This window comes from Macrobrachium nipponense, chromosome 2, assembly GCF_015104395.2.
Source record: "Macrobrachium nipponense isolate FS-2020 chromosome 2, ASM1510439v2, whole genome shotgun sequence".
NCBI lineage: Eukaryota > Metazoa > Arthropoda > Malacostraca > Decapoda > Palaemonidae > Macrobrachium > Macrobrachium nipponense.
In genome coordinates this window covers 104883118-104905617 of record NC_087201.1, presented here as the reverse complement: position 1 = coordinate 104905617, position 22500 = coordinate 104883118, and the positions used below count along the sequence as shown (strand labels likewise).

Genomic DNA, 22500 nt, shown 5'->3' with positions numbered 1-22500 from the left:
TAGGTGTAAACTCCACAGATTCTATGCCATACTTGGCTCGAAACCGGTCCTCCTGAAGGTTACTGTAATTTTCCTGGAAGGTGTTTTATGTTTCGTTACACACCTCCGGGCATCGATGATGCGAGATAGCTACAGAGCTGGGTCCACAGGGTAGTTGCTAAATGATGGCCTTGTTCACTTATCCATTTGCATTCAGGAATGTGAGATCTGTGTTGGCCTTGAGGCTTCGACTCTCGCTCTGTCCTTTGTAAATTCTCCTCTGTGATTTGGTCTTGCAGTCATGGTCTATACGTTATTCATAGGGCAACCTACGCAGCGTAGGTCTAAACTTCGGCAGTGGAGAGTGTGAAAGGGATGAACATGGAAAGTAAGAGGGCGAGGAGGAGGAGGAAAGTCGGAGATACAGGAGGGAAAGGTAAATTGGGTGAGGGAGTTCAGCAGGTGCTACCATAGGTGTTACCTGGTTAATTCCGGTTCTCCTCTTCACTTGGTATGCGCTCCACAATAATTCCTGGAACCCAGCACACTTGGTTTCTCTCTCTCTCTCTCTCTCTCTCTCTCTCTCTCTCTCTCTCTCTCTCTCTCTCTCTCTCTCAGATGGAATGTATGGCGTAGGACTTCCATCTACATACTATTTCACGATGAGCGAAAAGAGGACTGTCATAGATATACATATCAAGGCAACCTTAGTGGTAGGGCAGGTCCAGAATGGGTGACAATCAAAGGATCTTCAGTGATAACACTCAAGTTTCATACTTTACCGTTTATTGAACAAATCAACAAAACATAAGAATTAATACACAGTAGAAAAATAAACGCAACATCAAAACAGACTAGATAAAATACCAGTGGAATCACAAGGTAAAATATTAGGCAATCAAGGAATGGAATTTTAGGACAATCACACGAGAACAGTGACTAGCGCTAGATTGACGCAACTCTTCAGTAATAAGGACTATTAGTTCAAAGTGACAAGGAAGACGGGAATCTTCTATATGACTCACTAAAGCAATAATAAATAAAACTTAAAGCTATAACTGATATCACGTATCAGAGACTTCACAACACGGACTCATTTCAGATATAACTATCGTGTAATCAACGTCGCAGAAAAAGAATGTCTGACGCGATGGCATTTGTTAAGGGTCTTTGCAGCGTCCTTCCGGCCCCTAGCTGCAACCCCTTCCATTGCCTTTACGTTAACCGCCATTCATATTCTTTCGTCCATCTTACTTCCCACCCTCTCCTAGCAATTGTTTCAAAGTGTATTAATTGCAAGGTTTTCCTTCTGTTGACATCTTCCAAACCTTTTTAAAAGGTAATTACTATCAATTTTCGTTTCACCGCCGAACAGCTTCATAGGTCCAGCGCTTGGCCTAAATTTTGCATACTCTGTCGATCGAAACTATAAATTGCTAATCACAGATATCATACTTGCCCCCACACGATTATGGTCCAAGCAATGCGCTCACTGAAGCACCTTCTTTAACCAAAGGAATACAAATGCCAAATTGGCACCACAATCTTTGAATGTCTGGCGCTTTAGATGCAACACTACCGTGGCCACTCCGTCTGAAAATGACTCCAGATGGGGTTTGTTTTATCTCTCGCTACCGACCGAATAAATTACGCCAGTTACTACCGTAACAGCAAAGCAATTCCCTGGAATTTAACTCTAGTCGATAGCACTTACAATAATAGACTAACAAAAATGAGACTAACGACTGCCCATTCTTGTGTGATATGCACACGTCTTTATCCTCGACGGGTAGTTTACTCTCAGTATTTCACTGATACAAAAACCTTTTTAATTCACCAAGGATAACAGATTCATTTATGAAAAGAACGTGTGCAATAACATCAGATAAGAATGCAGTCAGTTGGGCTTGCCTAGTTAGACACTTTTATTTATAGAAATATCTTCAAGCACGAGTATTCTTCAAGAGCTCTTCTATAAACTCTAGTAAGTTTGTATTTGAAATTGCTATAAACAGCAGTAAGCATTACTGCAAGCCCTTTACAAAGTCGAGCCACGTTTAAGTTAAACAACTCCTTCGAACACTTGTGAACTTGACCACTAGACTAATATCAACTGAGATAACATTTTCCCTCGTGTTTTGGGGTGGGGTGGGGTGGGATGGGATGGGGACATCCACTTTTAATGCTCTTTGAAGATGCTATGCCGTAAATACTGAAACATACATGTCTCAGCTTTTACTCGACCTGTTTTTTTTTCTTTCTTTTCTTTTTTTTTCGTATTTCATTTGGAACTTTTTTATGCATGTTATCTAAATTGCTTTATTCCTCATTAATTAACTTGATCCTAAGTGATTGTTTTGAATTTCTTGGTCAAATTTTTCGACAAAGCAATCTTCTCGTTATATTTTTTTCTTTGAATGATAATTCTATGCTAATAAGAAACTTAATCTTTTTACATATACCAAAGATAAACCATTTATTGATAAACGAGAGTTTTGAGAACCAGAGCTGCTGTTGTACGACTTAAAATGCTGTTTAGTCTCATTCCTTAACAGTAGTCCCATTCAGGTCGAATAACATGACATGTTATTTACTCAAGTGAAAATGATATGATTACTGTCCATTCTTTCTACAGCCGTATTTTATGATTCTTTGTTAATATTCAAGCTTCAGTGTGACCTTGACCTCCCATTTATTAAGTATGTACGTAATGGTTTTGGCGTTACGTTATTCATTCGGACATATAGCGATACACGTACTGTCCGAGAAGATTGCAATACGGCATTCCACAAGTTCGAGTCTTGAATAGCTGGTACTCGGACAATAATCTTAAACTTATAACTATTTTTACTATAGAATTTTAGTCACAGTTGCCACCAATATCATTATAATCCCCACCATCATAAACTATGTTAGCAAATGATTCAAGAAAGCTAAACCTTTCCACACAGCCCACAAGTCGACGGGCAGTTGTATGCCATCCAGGAACCTGGTTGACAAAGGAAGCCATGAACAACCCTTAGCCAGTTACAGTAGGAATTAAGGTCCATGCACATCTCTGAAACTGAAATAAGAATTTGGTTAAAGAAGCAATCGACAGAAAAAAAAGGGGCTTCATGGTCGCTGTTCAGAAGTTTATAGTAATTATATATAATGGTAAGCGGTATACCGATTGTGACCGTGATAGTTGCATGAATGAAAAAGAAAAAAAAACATCAACTGGCACAACAACAGAGCACTGTAAGGTAAAAAGATAGATAATTTTAGTCTTAAAGACCATTCTCTTTCGTTTGTTCATTTTAACAGTAATAGTAGCAGTCGTAGTTGATTGTATATTTTTTTGCCTAGACAAAGTTTCCTTTATCTGATAAATAGTCGCTGCCGAAAGCTGGAGGTAATAACACTTTACCAAAGTTAAATGTTTGTAAACCTGCTGAATAAAACCTACCTTCATTAATAATGGGGGAATGTCGAGTCCCGAGTGCTGGAAGGAAATCAGGCGAGTTTCCTCCGCTTTCACAGTCATAAAGGAGATTAATTTTTCTTGCGTCTTTCTGTAAAATGAAGACCATGTTGAGAGGTTTTCGATTTAAAGAATGCGTGCACACACACTGGCCAAAGCGGTAAGACACCAGTACTATAAAGTAGATTCACATCAACCGTGCATTTGATGTCTTTACGACGCTCCTGATTGGCTGTCGATAAGCTAATCAAAGGGCTGGAAACTCTCTCTTGAGAGAGAGTTCACATAGGCAGGATGTATATTCCACCTCTCCTGAGGGATACTTTTGAAAGATGTATCCCTCAGGAGAGTTGGAACATAGATCCTACCCATGTGACCCCTCTCAAGAGACTGAGAGTTCCCAGCCCTGTCATGGGCTTATCAACAGCCAATCAGGAGCGTCGTAAGGGACTGGCCTAGACATCAAATGCACGGTTGATGTGAATCTACTATAGTAGATACTAACTTGAATCATATTTACGACTGAGAGTCGACTTCATTTGGCCGAAGATTGGGTTGGGGGGTGGAATGAACGGCTTGCTGTTCCGGGTGATGTATTGCCCTTCAGAACTACAAGATGACCGGTCACTGGTTACACCACGGGGTGTGCATATATGCGCACGTACTTTGTTAAACTTAGTAGCTGCGTAGTGTGGATCAGTAACCTTCAGGGAATTGACTACTATGCATTCCATGACACTGTTTTTCGTCAGCAACTTTTAAACCGATTTATGGATTTCCCTACCACTAAAGCACTGATGTTGAAAACTTCGTCCTAATTTTCGTAAGTACTGTGCATTGCCATATGTGTTTCAATAACTGTTTTACTTATGAAAATATTAAAGCTGTGCTTAGCCACCCAACCATCCGCAAAAGTGGTGACGTCATCAGTGACGTCGGTATAGCGACCCTCTGCTATACCTTTTCAAATAATTGTTTGACTTAAGGTTAAATGTCATTTTATCTATCTTAGGCCATACGAATTTTTTCAAAACAAATTAACATATTGTATGATATATGATTTCTTAAAATGAATAGGGAAGGGAAATGGCTGTGCGTCACAGATACGTCATAAAGCACCACTTGTTTGAAATGGTCTGAGGCAAGGCAAGAAGTGGGTTTCTTTTTCTGAGTAAACGGCTGAATCAAGCGCATCTGTCAATTCAGTGTACTGTCAAAAATTAGGACAGTTTTAGAAACACCCATTAGTAGCATGGAAATCCACAGGTCGGTTTAAAAGTTGTTTAAGAAAAACACTATTTCATGGCCTCTGGAATGCATAGTAGTTCAACTTGGTTTTCAAACCAGATATAATTATTTTACCAAAAAAGGGGACCAAAGGTGGCTTCGGACATTTCCTTCTCAAATTTGTATGCTTGACTGAATGAAAAGAAAGTGAAGGTCCACGTAGTACAACCAGCTTGAACAAAATACAGCAACAGCTTGTCACTACCTTGAGTGTGTCATTACTTCACTATGCTGCCTAAAAGAAAAAAAAAATTGCACTGTACTGTTGGCTGGGAGTGTACGCTTACCCTTCCCTCTTCGTTACATGACTGGATACTGGTATTACATATTTACGGTTCTGTAGCAGATTTTATTTGGACATCAGCTAGTTTGCTTCGAAATAAACAAATTCGTTCATAAACGTAAACTAACAAGAGGACGTTTGGAAGATCTAAGCAAAAGTACATCTTATTCAAATTGAAATCTAAGGGAAGAGCAAATATACTCGTATGTGATGTAGCAATCGTCTATTTCCATTTGTTAAGAAAAAAAAAGTCCATAAAAACTGAAATCAGAAGTCGCTGTGATCTTGGAAAACGAAGATCTCCATAGATAACACAATAGTTTCATCCGTAATTCTCTTTCCATTCCCCCACCGGCAACGCGCCCCTCCACGCACACTTCGGTTTTACATATTTCAGCAACTCTTCTCACTCTGCCGCTGGCTCAATTCTATCCCATCTAAACTCCAGCTCACGTAATACTTGCCGATCTCCATAGGTGGAGTAGTGCCATCAGTTCACCTTTCACGGTGCACTGTAGGCACTACTTAAGACTTTATAGCGTCCCTTCGGCCCCTAGCTGCAACCTCTTTCATTCCTTTTACTGTACTTCTGCTCAAATTATCTTCCATCCCTTCTTACTTGCCAACTTCCTAACAAATGTCGTAGAGTGCAGCTGCTTTGAGGTCTTCCTTCTGTCGCACCTCTCAAACCCCCTTTCCTCGACATTTTCATTTCAGCTCTGAATAGCCTTAAAGGTCCAATCGCTTGGCCTCCGGCCTAAATTCCATAGAACAATTCCAATACTTACCGATGACAAAGCTTGTCTCTGTCCCATTCTGGCAGTGCGAAAATGAGGTGTGATTGTTGGGGTTTTCTTGTCCTTTGCGAAAGTGTATCGTCCGTAGTGCATGACTGATGCTGAAAAATATATAATCGATGCATTACGTGTAAACTCCGATGGTCAGGACAAATCATCTGTCAAATAGTCTGTCAAGAAGCCGAGAGAGAGAGAGAGAGAGAGAGAGAGAGAGAACGTGCCTTCTTGTAATGAACAGAGCCTCTCGAACATACACCCCATTCATATATGCCATAAAAGTCCAAGTGTCTCCATATATCTCATTTCCGAGAGCAGCAATAGATTACGTGTGATAAGCTCTGTTAAAACAATTTTCTTTTAAACCACCGCAAGTTTTGGCAGTAGGCTAGGAATGGCTGTCTCGACCCCTTCTCATATCGCCATTTTTAACGGTAGGTTTGACGTTCCTTTATGGATTTTCGATATCATATCACCATTTTTTTAACGGTAGGTTTCACGTTCCTTTATGGATTTTCGATATCATTCAAATTTAGTGAAATCACCGACAGTAACGGAAACATACTACAAATTTAGCATCCCTTTTCAAGGCATGATGTGGTCAGCATTTTAACTTAGGAAGATTATCATATACACAAAAATTTTCACAAGCCAATTTTGTTCCTCTTAAAGAATGAACAAAGAGTCAGTTGCTAGGAAGGTACGTATGTGGGATGCCAATGGTAGAAGGATGAGTTCCACTGCAGCTAGAATTAAAAAAAAAAATAAATAGATAAATAAGACGATATAGCTTTCCATACAAAAAAAATCCAATATTTCACATTCCTAGTCCTACTTAAAAAATGGTTTGATGAGAGTGAAGTATAATCATTTTGAAAGTCTGAAATCATAATTAAAGTATTCTTATGCTATACTCAAAGAAAAATACATCGAAGTGTAATCAGTATTATGTAAATGACGAACGGAACGGACCAAATTGAGTTTCCATCTCAAAATAACTTGCCAATTATGAACTGATTTGAAAGCCGCCTTGATGCATTCATATGATCAATGGATATGCGGCAATTGGCAGTCGTAATTTGTTAGTTTTACAGTTATTTCCATTTTCCTCTTAAAATTGCAGGCAGGTGCTTAGCCGTTCTTTGTTCGCGGTGTTATGACTGTCGTACCCAGAACAGAGCAGAAATCAATACTTTGTTACTCTTGAAGACGAAAAGTTTTCCGTATTAGCTGAACAAACTTTTGGAAAAGTGACCTAACGAACTTCCGACACGACAACGCTATGAAAACCTTGTTGAACATAAAGAAGAAAAATATACTACGTTCAATCCTCCTTCCTTGACTCACCATAGTCGTAAGGGACGCCAAGGCTCGTAACGACTGACCAACTCAACTTCTTGAAGTTATCTCTCTTCTCGGCCTTGATGGCATCCCAGTTTATCGTGACATAAGTGTCCCTGTCTGGTCGGTTGTGTTCGTGCACGAACCCAACGGCGTGCATCACCTCATGCAGGACGATTCCATTATACACGCAGCCATTTCCTAAGGATAACTCTTGTCTACCCTTACCTATTCGCCCCCAGTAACTCCAGCATCTGAAAATTAAACGTGATTGTTACTATGCTTAAGAATGAATTAGTTGATAGCAGATCTACGAAAGAGGTTGGTCGATTCCACTCTCCACGGGACTAGATACCCGCAATGGCAAGTTTTGAGAGTTTCCTCTGAATATCTGGATTCAAAAAGGGAAGGAGGTATTGGAGGGCTTGTAGGTCTGTACCCTGTAGAAGGAACTGGATAATAGCTACATGTAAGTAGCGTTGAAATTATGGGAATGTGGCTATAAATCTCATTAAGGAAGCGAATTTGAAAAGAAAGCATAAAAGAAAAGCTGAATAAAATGGGCAGGGGTAAAGACCAGTATGCTTGAGTGTATGATAACCATGTCAAATTCGAAGATGTGGTCAAGGAGTCATCAGCAGGGTATGTTTTTGGGTACAGAGATGAGAGGAAGAGGGAATAGAAGCAATAAATGGTGCGATGTTTACATTTAAGTGTAGTGAAAGAAAAGAAAAACATGTGCAAAATGCAGTTTCAGGACAAGAACGATAACTATGTGTACAAGATGAGGAATAAGATAATCAAGGACAAAGTGGAAAAAAGTGAAAGTCAATAAAAAAAATTTTCATTTTGGTAAATCTGCGCTAATGCTTTACGACAAAAAAAGTTTTCTTTGGATCATAGAATAAAAGATACAAATATAAAGATTCTGTCTAAAGAGAATCTACCCACCAACATGACTACCTCCGAGACCATAACTTCAGAGAATGGAAAAAACGAAGTGGTCGATCAAGAAAATCTTATATAGCCAATCAATAAGGAGGTGCTAATGGATCTACGATACACTGGAGGTGCGAAAATCGTGGTGCAAGGTGAGATTCATATAGATGTAAACTATAACGAGCCTAAGAAAATTGGGGTACATAATCAGGCTTAACTGCTGCAGAGGTAGAAGAAAGTATCACGATTTCAGATTGAAAGTTAAGTCTATTTGCATCTTGTGATGCTCCTCGCTCAAATATCGCTGGTGGATTTGACAATTTAAACTACTGTACATTGTCGCAAATACCTCCGTTTGCACAGCTTTGATAGGAATATTAGACGTTGGCGGCAAGCCGATTCCAGCTATGCCGGCCACCCCACTTGCAAATGTTGGGTTTTCCATTCCAAGTGAAAACTCTTACGTTGACAATGATGAGGTGCTTTTGCAATGTGACAACAGTGGGAGGGAGGATTTGCAAGTAACGAGGCACTTCGACAGTTAAAACAATACAAAAACTGGGCGGCAGATGAAACATTCAAGTGATGCTCTTGTGTATGTTTTTTTTTGTTATATGTATATGTATATTCAGATTGATAGTTTGAATGTCCCACGATTGTTCGTATTGTTCTCTGACAAAATTCAAAGAAAATATAGTAGACTTTTTGGCAAAATATTTTAATTACTGCAGTGATGGGCCTGTAATATAATTACAGACTTCGAAAAAGCAGCCTATAATGGGATTCTGGAATCTTTTCCTGGGTCGAATTCGTCATGCTACATGTTTCGTTTAGGACAAAATGTGTACAAGCATAATATTGTTCAAGGACGACTGAAATGCAGATATCACGAAAATGGTAGTTTTAGTCGAAACATGCGCTGTTTTGTTGCCATTACCTTCCTGTCGGTTAATGATGTTAGGGATGGTGAAATTCTACAGTCAATGGTATCCAATTTTGAAAACAATCATATTGGGCTACCTAGAGGAAGAAGTCAAGGAGGCACGCCTTGAACCTCCCTTCCCATTAACTAATTATAAGAAATGTTTGGGACCGAGGTTCTTTGGGGATTGCCCCTACTACAAATAATTTAGAAGCCTTCTACAGCGCGCTGAAACAGTGAATATTAGCCATCTAAATATTTGGAAACCCATTGATGTGCTTAGGCGTGATGAAAGATTTGCCAGTGCCAAATCACAGAAATTTATCCAAGAGGAAGGACCAATCCAAAAGAAAAAGTACAGATATGAACCTGCGTATAGAAAAAATATCATGGAAAAATACGATGCACGACAGAAAATTAATTTTCTAAAAGCAATCACTCACAATCTTAGATTTGGATTTTTAATGTTATGATGATCATTTGTTTCTTGAATTGAATGTTTTAAAACCCAGATATTTTGAGAAACGGATATTTGTTTTCCCATTTTCCTATCATCTCGACGAATTGATTGATGTTGATGAATTTACTTGGCGACGGATTGCCCCGGGACAAATTAACCGAAGACGACTTGCCACGGGCGAATTGACCGGGTACCTTTAAGGTTGTTACAAGTGAAGGACGGACGAGAGGCTGATTTGGATAATACAAAAATGGTAGACGTTAATGTGCGTATTAAAAGGCTTGTGGTATGTGACTGTTAAGGGTGTAAAGTTGGCAATGAAGAGACCGAAAAATGGAAAGGAACGGGAGCAATAATTGTTCCTTTGTAAGAGGGTCAAGATGAAAGGCGATTACAAGAAAGTTGGGGCAAACATAACTGTTCCAGGGAGAGCTGATGGTAAAACTTTTTATTGACAAATTCCAACAAATGTCGGAAGGACTGACAGCGAAAGAACAATTTGAAAGAATACATATGTTGATGAATAATTCTTGAATGAATCGGTTAAATGAGAAGTTTTAGACTTAAAGAATAAGCGGTATGTAGCATTAATGAACCTTGGAAAAACATATGATGTAATAAAAGCAATGCAACGTTCAGACATAATGAATATGTTTGATGTCCAAGTCAGAATCTACCTCATACCACTGGGAACAAGTCTTTTAAAGAGACGTGCATAATTGGCCGCAGGATTGGGGAGTTGTGCGCCAGAAGGATAAAAGATTAAAAAACAAATTATGCCAGTTAATGACAAGAGGGTAATGGAAAAGGCCTTACACTTATGTGAAAACTTTTGGAAAAACACAAAACCAAGGAGAATACCAAGCCATTCACAGCCAGCAAGGGATGGCTGTATGTGTTCAGAAATAAACATAAAAAATCTAAAAATTTAGAGGTTGCATATGCTGACAAGAAAGCAACTGCCACGTCTCCTGCACTGCTATTGAAGAGGAGGCTAAGCAAGTCTTTAAATCATGACAAAATGGGAAATTAACACAAAATCTGTCCAATGCAACTTAAATCAAAACTCAAAAACATGCTCCAGGTTTTAAAACGTGGAAGGATAGATTAGCATTGATAACATTTACAATGCGCAAGAGCAAATTATAAAAAGATTGGTGTTAGCACCTTGTCCAGATTTTTTTTTTTAAAGCAGAGCCCCAAGAATGGTTCCTGCCGAAAGTTGAAAGCGTACTCTGAGAAAGGAAAGGTTGCCATTCAAAGTTTTGTTCTTAATAGAAGAAGCTCCTGGCAATCCATAGTTCATCTGCATTGAAAGTTAAGCTATTCAGGCAAGCGTAGGTAATTCATAGGAACAAATATAAACGTATCGGAAAACGCTACATCTAAGAATAAAAAGGAGGTCTCAAAGTGCTTTTTGCATAGCTTACCCTTTGCCCTTGATTAAGTGAAGGTAATCATGTTGATTGCTTCGAGAAACGAGCTTCAAGCATGTCTCCTCCCCTAACGATTCCATCGCCCTGCGGATGATCGACTGCTCATTCGTATCTGTTGAATATAAAAATAGATGGATAGAATCATTCGATAAATGAAGGAGTTCAGGAAGATCTAGATAAGTGAAGTTTAGTTTAATTTCCAGTGCATTAAAATCCTTTAGATTTCTTTACATATCATCGTAAGGAACATCGATCACATCACTGATGGCATCAACAGCTTTTTTAATCTAAAACACAACAAAATGTAGTAATGACGTTCACATTTTCTGCTTCCAAAGCCCGTCAGTTTCGTGTTGCCTTGGGCCCTACTTTAAGAAAATCTAAGAAAACCAGTGAATAATGAATTAATTTAAGTGAAAATAATCACGCGGCCACGAAACTAAAGTGTCATGAACTCTGTTTCTTTTGTCGTGCAAAATAAACATGTTAACTTCTCTATTACCAAATGGCTTTGAAAACAAAAATATCGTATGTCCACACACATACTGCTCCTTTTTACTCCTGGCCTCTCATGATATAAAATAACAACCTACGAAGTGAAACGATAGTTACTGTTCATAAACATTATTGTTAGACTTTGTTTTTTAATCTGGTGGCAATGCTGTAACAGGTATTTATATTCGTGAAGTGAGCATGTGTTCCCTTGTATACATAATTATATGTTAACTTTGTTCTCAGGCAAATTATAACAAACAAAACTCACACTTGCAAGGATTGTATTAATATATAAATAGACATCACCCAATCAAATGTCATCCGTAACTCAAACATAAAGCTCATAGATGCATGAGATCATGCTGCTATAAACGACGAGGGACAGAATTTTCGTAGAGCTAAGTTCCTCGTTAGACGAGTGATTTTCGCGCTCGGCTGCCAATCCGGTGGTCCGAAGTTCGATTCTCGGCTCGGCCAACGCGAAATCAGAGGAATTTATTTCTGGTGATAGAAATTCATTTCTCGATATAGTGTGGTTCGGATCCCACAATAAGCTGTAGGTCCCGTTGCTAGGTGACCAATTGGTTCCTAGCCAGGTAAAAAATATCTAATCCTTCGGGCCAGCCCTAGGAGAGCTGTTAATCTGCTCAGTGGTCTGGTAAAACTAAGATATACTTAACTTCGTAGAGCCAATTTTGCAAACATATGACTGCACTGCGCATCACTTGCTGTACATTCAACTTTTTGGGTCTAGATCTGGCTGATGTTCACCTGTCTCGCAAGTATTATAGTTCTCCCTCAGTATCGCCTGTTATTTTTCTTTTTTTCTGTCCCATCACCCATACGTGTCGGCTTGACCAAATTGCATTTAGAACACCATCTGTTCACCCACATACATCCGCCGACGCATGTTTTTTTCCCCTAGATCTCTCACCACTTATCCACATCAGATATGAAGCCACGTTCACCTCCACACGCTAAAAAAAAAAAAAAAAAAAAAAAAACAAAAAAAAAAAAAAAAAAAAAAATCGAAACCTGCGTGAAACTTTTCTCAGATCAAATTTTTTGTTACCTCTCATGAAAATATTTCGATGCATCTACTTACTAAACGCGGCATCGATGACGAAGGGAACAATACCACTTGGCCATAACCTGCGCTTTTTGGAAACAGCAGTTCTGTCCTGTGAAAATATAATAATCAAAACATCAGGAAGGGGAGTAAATTGAATTTGTAGATAAACAGGAATAAAAAATAAATTTGAAATAATCCTTTGACCATTTCAGTCTTTAAAAAACCGTAAGAATCAACATGTTTCGAACAGTTTATATTTCTGACAATAACCCATTTTGTGTGATTGTGCGCGCTCGCGCTTTTTGGACAGTCTTCCCGTCAGCACTTCCCACTGAAAGTTGATGTACAGGTTGACGTCCACTATTTTAAGACAAAACTTCTCTATTTTTCTGAATCATCTCTCATCCTCCAGACTAAAATTCTGCGGGAATGATAAAAATTGTCACTAGGTACTATACATTCTATTCTTTTCTGCAGGCAGCTGCTGCAGTCAATAGCTCATGAAGTCGTGGCTTATCATCAGAGCTACACCAAAAATACTCTGACACTACATTCCAACATATATAGTTAGTACCGTAGCAGAAGGAAAAAGTAGCGGCTCAGTGCGTGGTTGGTATAGTGTTAGCGTGCCACCTCGGTGGCTGCGAGTTCGATTCTCGAACATTCCATTTAGGAGTGAGAGATGTGTAATTCTGGTGACAGAAGTTCACTCTCGACGTGGTTCGGAAGTAATGTAAAGCCGTTGGTCCCGTTGCTGAATAACCACAGGTTCCATGCAACGTAAAACACCATAATATCAATCAAAAAGGAAAAAGTTAAAAACTACAAAATAGACAAAAAGGGAAATAAGCAAAGAAATATCACAGATCAGGATAGTTTTCAATGAAGCTCCACAAGTCTTGTTCCCACAGCTCCTGTTAGAATCCTGTTGCTTTGCAATGAAACCTGCTTCTGCTCAATGAGATAAAATAGTAGAGCAGCGTTTCCCAACCTGCGCGCCCCGTGAGGTGCTCAAGCGTTCCCAGAGGAATAGGAAAATTATATTCTAATTTTGAGTAGTTATTTTGAGAAATGGAATTTATCCTGGGGGTCGTGTGTTGGAATTTGTACTAATGGAGCTCAATCAATGGTGGGTTCCATTAAAGGTCTTGCATCATTTGTAAAGCAAAAGAATCCCAAGATAATAACAACTCATTGTTTCTTGCTTAGAGAGGTCCTGATGGCAAAAACACTGGGTATTAAATTGAAAGAAGTTTTTGATTAAGTTGTGGAAATGGTAAATTTCATCAAGACTAGACCAGTAAAGGCTCGTATATTTGAACAACTTTATGGAAACATGGATTCACAACACACTCTCTTGCTATTGCACACAGAAGTGAGATGCTTGTCAAGAGGAAAGGTACTCTGTCGTGTGCTTGAACTTCGCGGAGAACTATTGCCATTTTTTTAAAAAAGAAAATAAAAGTAAATATTGTGGACTTTTGGTATGTGAGTTTTGGACATCAAAATTCGAATATCTGACTGATATGTTTCAACACTTGAATAATCAGAAATGCTCTGCAAAGTGGAAATGAAAATCTCTCATCTACCGACAGAATCAAAGCATTCTAGGAAAAAATAATGATTTGGAAAAGAAAAGCAAGTTCAGGCTGTTTGGAAATGTTTCCTTTGCTGAGAAAAGGCTATTCAGACGATTTAATTCCTTTAAAAGTGGATTATTTAGCGACTCTGGAAGGTAATCTGAATTATTACTTTCCCTCAATAAACACCGAGCAGTACGACTGGATTCGCAACCCTTTTATTGATATCTCTACCGAGGACGTTGGCTTTTCGTTAACAGAAGAGGAAGAGCTGGCCGCTATGTCTACTGATCGGGGATTAAAGATCAAGCATAAAGAGGTGCCCATCGATCAGTTTTGGATTTCAATTAAAGAAGAATATCATTCAATAGCTAACAAGGCATTAACGGTTTTATTGCAGTTTTCCACATCTTATCTTTGTGAACAAGGATTTTCTGTACAAACTAACATTAAATGTAAAAGTAGATCAAATATCAAATCTATTGATGAAGAGTTGAGAGTTTGTTTATCACATATAAGGCCTAACATTCACAAAATTGCTAATTCTCATCAAGTACAGGTTTCTCATTAGGATACTTAAATGCAAAATGTAATATCTAAAAAATAAATGGTCATTTTAGAAAACATATCTATTATTTTCCTATTACTGCTACCACCACTACAAATTATAATAATCATTATTATTATTATTATTATTAATTATTATTATTGATTATTATTATTATTATTATTATTATTTAATTATTATTATTATTATTATTATTATTATTATTATTATTATTATTTTATTATTATTATTATTATTATTATTATTGTTAATTAATATTATTTAATTTAATTATTATTATTATTTATTATTATTCTTATTATTATTATTATTATTATTATTATTATTATTTATTATTTATTATTATTATTATTATTATTATTATTATATTATTATTATTTATTTTATTATTATTATTATTATTTATTATTATTATTATTTTATTATTATTATTATTATTACATTAATTAGACTCGAGGGACACTAGCAGGAAAAGCAATCCCAAAGGAAATAAGTGAGGAAAAAGACAATTAAAAGAAAATAAAAATATGCAGCATATAAAAAAACACATATTTCAAAATATGGTAGAACGCTATGCACAAAAAAAGTAAAAGTCTCAGAAAGAAAGCATTACCGTACCAGCAATCTAAAGTTTCTGAAACTTCAAAATAAATTCAGATTTCATGAGTATTCTGTCCATATTAAAATCAAAGGTGAGTCCCAAAGTTTCTGTTAATTCATAGATGCGCCCTGAGGTCAAAAGGTTGAGAAACACTCTTAAGGAGAGAGAGAGAGAGAGAGAGAAGAGAGAGAGAGAGAGAGAGAGAGAGAGAGAGAGAGAGAGAGAGAGAAACACTCCTATCAACGCAGCAAAAGCCCACTACTTCACAAACCACAACACCCCTATCGCTATCATCCTGGTATATATTTCTTTCTGTCTCCAGTGAGAATAAAATGAGGCAGCAGCAATTCATATCTTTTCCCTCAGGGATTTTGCCTTAAGGATGATAAGTGTTTTAAAATGGATGCATTTCTACATATACATACACAAATATCAATACATGTATATACATAAGTATACATTTAATACATGTATACATTTGGATATCAAGATATAAATATATAATATAATATATATATATATATATATATATATATATATATATATATATAAAAAACCATATATATATATATGTTTGTAAAATCTAAAATCTAGCTCTCCTATAAATCTATTTTCTAGATATGAAGGCTTTCCCTTCGCAGATCGTCCAGTGAGAAAAATCAACTCCCCTTAGATGCATCATTCGGTATTCATATTTTGTAAAGCCTCTCTCCGCTGAAATCTATCTATTAAATTAAAAAGCGGTTTGAAATCGAAACTTTCTGAATCGGGGTTAGTGACAAGCGTCAGGAAGGCCTTACGTAGGCGTCACTGAAGAACTGCTCTGGGTTGTCCATCTTCAAGTCCCCTTGGAAGAGATCCTCCTCCATTCCTGAGGGCTCCGTCTCGTCGTGAGGTTGTTCTTGCACATCTGTCAATAGATTAATTAGCTTCTTTAGTCAGTGGTTAGTAAAAATGAGCAATTCTTGTTGAATGCCGAATGATTTGTGACGTCTGCTACTTAAGGTTGAAATCTGATTTTCTGTACACAAATTTAGGGAGGTGTATGTGGTTATATAGTAAACCCCACAATATTCAAATATATATATATACATATATATATATATTATATATATATATATATATATATATATATGTATATATATTTATATATATTTATATAGTAAATTCTCATTGGGTTTGATCTTTTATCTGGTGTGCTTTCTCCCTTTTTATATCATGTTATTACGACATAAAACAACGTTACCTAAGTTCGAGTGATCCATGGCATCATATATGTCAGGGGAGTATCGTAGATAAGAGTTCTCATTCTGCAGGAGAAAATGTCAAATTTTATCAGCAAATCTACGATGAGATAAAGAGAGCTACGATATTCTTAAAAAAACTTGCGTTCTTAGCGCCCAAGAAAGTAAAGTTTTTGGAAACAGACTAATTACTGCAAAATTTGGGAGGTAAGAGCTTCACTTACAACGATCTCTGAATCGTTGGCGATTCCGTAGCCGTCTGTAATTGGTTCGACCCCTAAAGCAACATCTACTGGAGTTGTGTCCACAAATGTGACCCATAGGATGAAAATGATGGAGTAGAGGGTGGCCATCACTTTCTTGTCACTTTTGTATCTGAAAAATGAATGATATACACTTGTATATACTTTCTCCTGTTTATTCAGGCAACGTCTGGGCCCAAAGGAAATTAAATATGTGCCCAATGATGCCTGAATAAGAGGAGAAAGCGCTTGGTACTGACGTTCTTCCTGTCTTTTCCAGTATTAGCCGGTTATATATATATATATATATATACTATATATATATATATATATATATATATATATATATATATATATATATATATATATATATAATATATATATATATATATATTTACATATATAATATACTAATTCGTATACAGTGTCTGTATATGAATTATGTATTTGTATATTTACATACTTCCATACATACACACACACACATGTATTATATATATATATATAATATATATATATATATATATATATATAATATATAATATATATATATATATATATATATATATATATATATATACAGGCTACTACTGGAAATGACAGGAAGAACGTCAGTACCAAGAAAGCGCTTTCTCCTGTTTATTCAGGTATCGTTGGGCACATATTTAATTTCACTTGTGCCCAGACGTTGCCTGAATAAACAGGAGAAAGGGCTTAGTACTGACTTAATGCTGTCATTTTCCTGTGGTATTCGCTTATGTAATTTAGTCACGCACATTTCACTATGATTTTTAAGTATATATATATATATATATATATATATATATATATATATATATATATATATATAGATAAAACATATATATATATATATATATATATATATATATATATATATATATATATATATATTATATATATATATATATATATATATATATATCTATATATATATATACGTATATACATAGTATATATATAAATATATACATATAAATATATTATATATATATATATACTATATATATATATATATATATATGTGTGTGTGTGTGTGTGTGTGTGTGTGTGTGTGTTATAATACATAATGTATTATAAATACATATATGTGTGTGTTTGTAAAGACACAAAATCCACGAATGAAAGAGAAAGGATGAAGTTCTACAAGGCCTTTTTGTTTTTACTTCTTGTCCCTTCACTTAGCAGACTGAAGAAATATAAAAATAAGCTTACACAAGGAAAGCTCGAATAAATGACAGATGGGAATCGCAAAAGGAAAAAATATGTACAGTTGGGCTCAAATCTCATGCGACATGATTCTTTTTGTATCGTCCATATTCTCAGACTCAACGTGATGTTGCAAGTAGTGCTACCCTTTTTTTTATTTTTTTTTTTTTTTTTTATTTGTAATGTCATTCACGTCGAAAAGTTTGCGAATTCACAGCTACGCCTTATTTTCCTTATGGTTAAATAGATATGATCCCTATTATGCATTGGTATAATTCTTAATTTGTATGATTTGAATTGATTTTTTTATTTTTTTTTTTATCTTTACGTTGCTCAGTTCAAGTGTGGTGCGATAAGGTTAGCGGTGCCAGCAATGAAAGCACATTTAACATGCTCTCGGACTGATCAACATAAACCATGTCTGCAGCATTATGACAGTAAGACCTAATAAGCTCAACAGTCATAACAACAATTTCAATGTAGGAATATGAATTAAAACAAGTTTTATTTGAATGTTGAAGATTTCGGCTGCGTTTAAGCTGCCTGTATGTTGGGAAATGTTTTTATAGGCCTAAAAAAATAATCTAAGCCATCTGAGATGTAATCTGTTACTAATGAATTTATTTGTAGAGATCACCTGTTCTTTGAGGAATATGAATTACAACCAGTTTCTTTGAATGTTGAAGTTTCAGGCTGTGTTTAAGCTGCCTGTATGTTGCAAAATGATTTATAGGCTAGAAAAATAATCAAGTTTTCTGAGATGTAATCTTTACTAATGCTTTTATTTGTAGATTACCTGTTCTTGAGGAATAAAAGATGATGATGATTTTGGTTATATGGAGAAGATGGTTATTAATCGAAATATCAATATTAATATCATGGCAAATATGGAACACTTGTTTTTCAACTGGTTTACAATATTATTTTCTTAAAACTCCTTCTCCTCGCTTTTGGCGTATAATTTATTCTTTCATAAGGTAACTTGAAGTGCAAGAATGTGTAGATAACCTCATTTGCTTTCTGGCCAGAAATTGTTGATATAGAGATGTGAATGTTAAGTGTAAAATAAACAAATCTAAACACCTAGGCCAAGGAATAATATCTTGGCTTTGGACAAATAGGCGAATATTTGCTAGTATGCTATCAGTTTTGAAATATTTAAGAAAGATAACAAATAATTATGTATGAAAATCCAAATATTCCTTTAACACATAAAGTAAATGTTTTCAAGATAATTTATGGTCGCTACTCATTGTAGACTACTTATATACCAGGTGGTTGTTGTTGCACCGACACTGATACGTCACACATGCTCCCCTCACACGTTGATATCTGAGGGCGCATTCTACTTTTTGTATATACATATTTACATTTTTTCAGCGTTGAGGTAAAAGCAATCAAAGAAGACTATTGTAAATTTTGTTTGCTTTGGAAGCATTATTAATTTTACGATAATTTTTTCCGTTTTTTTTTTTTTTTATTTATTTAACATTTGAACTGAGGTTTGAAGGCGACTTCGTTCTGGTCAAATGCTTCAGCAATGAGTGAACGAAAGTTTTGAAAAAGTTTTCGTAAGGGTTTTTCTGAAATTTGGCTACACGTGACAATTTTCTTACAATTTTTAAATATATGACAGATTTCACTCTTATGACACATATTATGGCCTTAGTGTATGCGATACGCGTTTTCGCATTGAAATAAAAGATAAATATGGATCATGCTAGGTTGCCAGTTAGTGAATTTTGAACGAAATCCTATGGAGTCATGTCGCATGAGATTTGAGCATCACTGTACCTGGAATCCAACATAATTGTATCTAATTTGTAAGTCGTATCATCATCCAGTAGGGCTTGCATACGTGATATACAGTCATCTTTATCTATAAAATTACAATGCGATGATGAGTCGAATAGTATCGTAATTTTAAATAAAGCTGACTGCATATCACGTATGCAAGCCCTACTGGATGATAAGACTTACAAAAAACTAAAAAAAAAAAAATCCCTTTGATCAACTCATAAAAAAAATTCAGTAACAGCGAAAAAAATCCTTAAATTTAAGATGAAAAAAAGCTAATAGGTCGGTTGTCAGTAAAATTTCCCTTGTTACCTTACTTGTACGGATTATTAAAAACGCACAAAGAAACTGATTCTATACGGCATATTATCAGTACTGTTGGCTCAATATCATATATACTTTCAAAATACATTACCAAGCTCTTTTCCCCGTTACTGGGAACTATCTCCGATTCTCACATATATAATTCTCTAGATTTAGCTGATAAATTAAACAAAATAACTTTTCGTCCCACTGATAGATTCGTTTGTTTTGATGTTTGTACTATTTTTTACTAAAGTTCCTATATGTAGATTCTAATCTAGAGTATCTTAGTAACGAACTAACCCATCATGTATTACCTCTACCTGTGAGTCATATGTCACGCGCTAGGTTGTTCATTTGTGATTGTAGGTTTAAATTCAATGATGAATTATACCAATAAATATTTGGTATGGAGCTGGGCAACCCATTATCCTCTCTCCTCTTTAACTTGTAAATGGAATTCTTTGAAAAACGATATTTACCTAATATTTATACTCCTTTAAAGTTGTATAGATGTGTTGACGGCAATTTAGCTGTTTTGCCTTCTGATATAGATTTAAATGATTTACACTCTAATTTGAATTAGCCAGGTACCATTCATTAAGTTTACTCTAGAATTAGAAAAAGACAATTGCCTCCCTTTCTTAGATGTTTTAATACATGGAGAACAATTTAAATGCAAATTCTGTATTTATAGGAAACCAACCAACATCTTAACTTATGTCCATCTATATTCAGGCCATCACCTTAATATCAAATGATCAATTTATTCTTCTATGTTTTTACGAGCATTGCGTATTGTCGGTCCCCAGTATTTGAAACAATAAATCGAATACTTAAGAAAATTAGGGACAGATTTATGCTATCCTTCCCATTTACTAGATATTTGTTATAATAAAGCCCACGAAAAGTTTTATAGTGAAAATAACATTGAGAAAGAAACCCCTAAGAACATTCATAACTTGCCTTACTTTAGTGGTTTTGAAAACATTAAATCATTGTTAAAATCTATTAACGTCAACCTCGTTTCTAACTATAAAAACACGCTAAAAGGAATGTTAATAAATCAACAGTCTGAAGGAAAACAGCAACATAATATATAAAATTCCTCTTTTTATATCGTCCAATCTAGCAAGGATTTAGAAGTACGAATTAAATAGCATAAGTATTCTGTCAAAACTGGGCAAACATCCGATGCTATATTCATTCATGTAAGTGAAAACTCTCACAGGATAATTTGGACAAAGTTCAGTGATTGTCAGATCAAAAGATTTCTCATCCTGAAATCTTTTAGGCTCCGCTGTTATACAGCTTACTTCCAGTTGTAATTTTAACCTTACCCCTGGGATGTGCTGTTTGGACCCCTGTATTAGTAAAACGTTCAAGAATGACCTAAGAGATAAAATCGCTGAATTAATTACAAATTAGTGACATAAAAGATAAAATCACTGACTTAATTACAAAATTAGTTACCTTATGCATATTAAGTGTATTTTTGTTTGATTTATTTGTACAAATGTTCACCTTGAAAAATATATTTATTGTTTACCAATTGGAGAGTTATCGAGTTGTACTTAATAACACTTAATTGTCTTGTCCCTGCTTCTGAGCTGTTGGGCCTAATCTCTTATAAAACCTCTTAACCCTGTTTTGATAGGTCTGCAAAGTCTTCAATTATGTTGGATTCCAGGTACTTATTTTTGTAATCCCCATCTGTCATTGACATGAACTTTCCTTGCAAACTTACTTTTATATTTCTTCAGTCTGCTAAGTAAAGGACAAGAAGTCGAAAGGCCTTGCAGAATTCCTTCGTTTCTCTTTCCTTCGTGGAGTTTGTTTTTATTTATATATCATATATTCATCACGTTCCTTATGTTCGTGTTATACACACATACATATACACATAGCTAGTGTTTGTGTGTGCTTGTGTGTGTGTGTAAGCTGAATCACGAAAATATGGAACTTGATATATATATATATATATATATATATATATATATATATATATATATATATATATATATATATATATATATATATATATATATATATATATACATATATGTGTGTGTGTGTGTGTTTTCAAAATCCGGTTGTCTGTTGCATCAGGAAATATTTACTTCTCTATAAATCAAGTATCAAGATCAGATTTCTTTGGTGTTTTCACCTCAATGTTTTCAAGTTTATTCATCCAGATGTTGATGAACTGATTCACAAAGTCTTAATTCAATTGTTTCTGAATGACGAAGCTTTTTCCTTCTAAGCATCTTCCCCATAATATTTGTTAAGCAAATTGCACGGAACTCAATCGATCTTATCCCGTCGTCAATAATGACCATACAAGAAAAATCTATAAGAATTATAGAAACACTTAAGTTATGCCTGGCTAATATTATGAGGTTATAAAGAAACTGAGGAACGAATTTTGCTTGTGCTTAAATGTGTTTAATTCTCAAATGCTTTTTTT

The 22500-nt window shown here is 35.5% G+C and overlaps 1 protein-coding gene across 1 annotated transcript in view; it reads right to left on the bottom strand.

Moving 5' to 3' along the window:
• Positions 1–748: 748 nt before the first annotated feature.
• Positions 749–22500, bottom strand: part of LOC135220881 (zinc metalloproteinase nas-4-like) — a 21976-nt gene continuing 224 nt past the window's right edge. Inside the window, exons 2-10 of the mRNA XM_064258488.1 lie at positions 16689–16839; positions 16467–16530; positions 16021–16130; positions 12505–12580; positions 10899–11016; positions 7154–7401; positions 5801–5910; positions 3428–3533; positions 749–3043 (exon numbers count right to left, since the gene is read on the bottom strand). Coding sequence (XP_064114558.1) covers positions 2913–3043; positions 3428–3533; positions 5801–5910; positions 7154–7401; positions 10899–11016; positions 12505–12580; positions 16021–16130; positions 16467–16530; positions 16689–16817 — 1092 coding nt within the window. The 5' untranslated portion in view covers positions 16818–16839 and the 3' untranslated portion in view covers positions 749–2912. The remainder of the gene's footprint in view (positions 3044–3427; positions 3534–5800; positions 5911–7153; positions 7402–10898; positions 11017–12504; positions 12581–16020; positions 16131–16466; positions 16531–16688; positions 16840–22500) is intronic.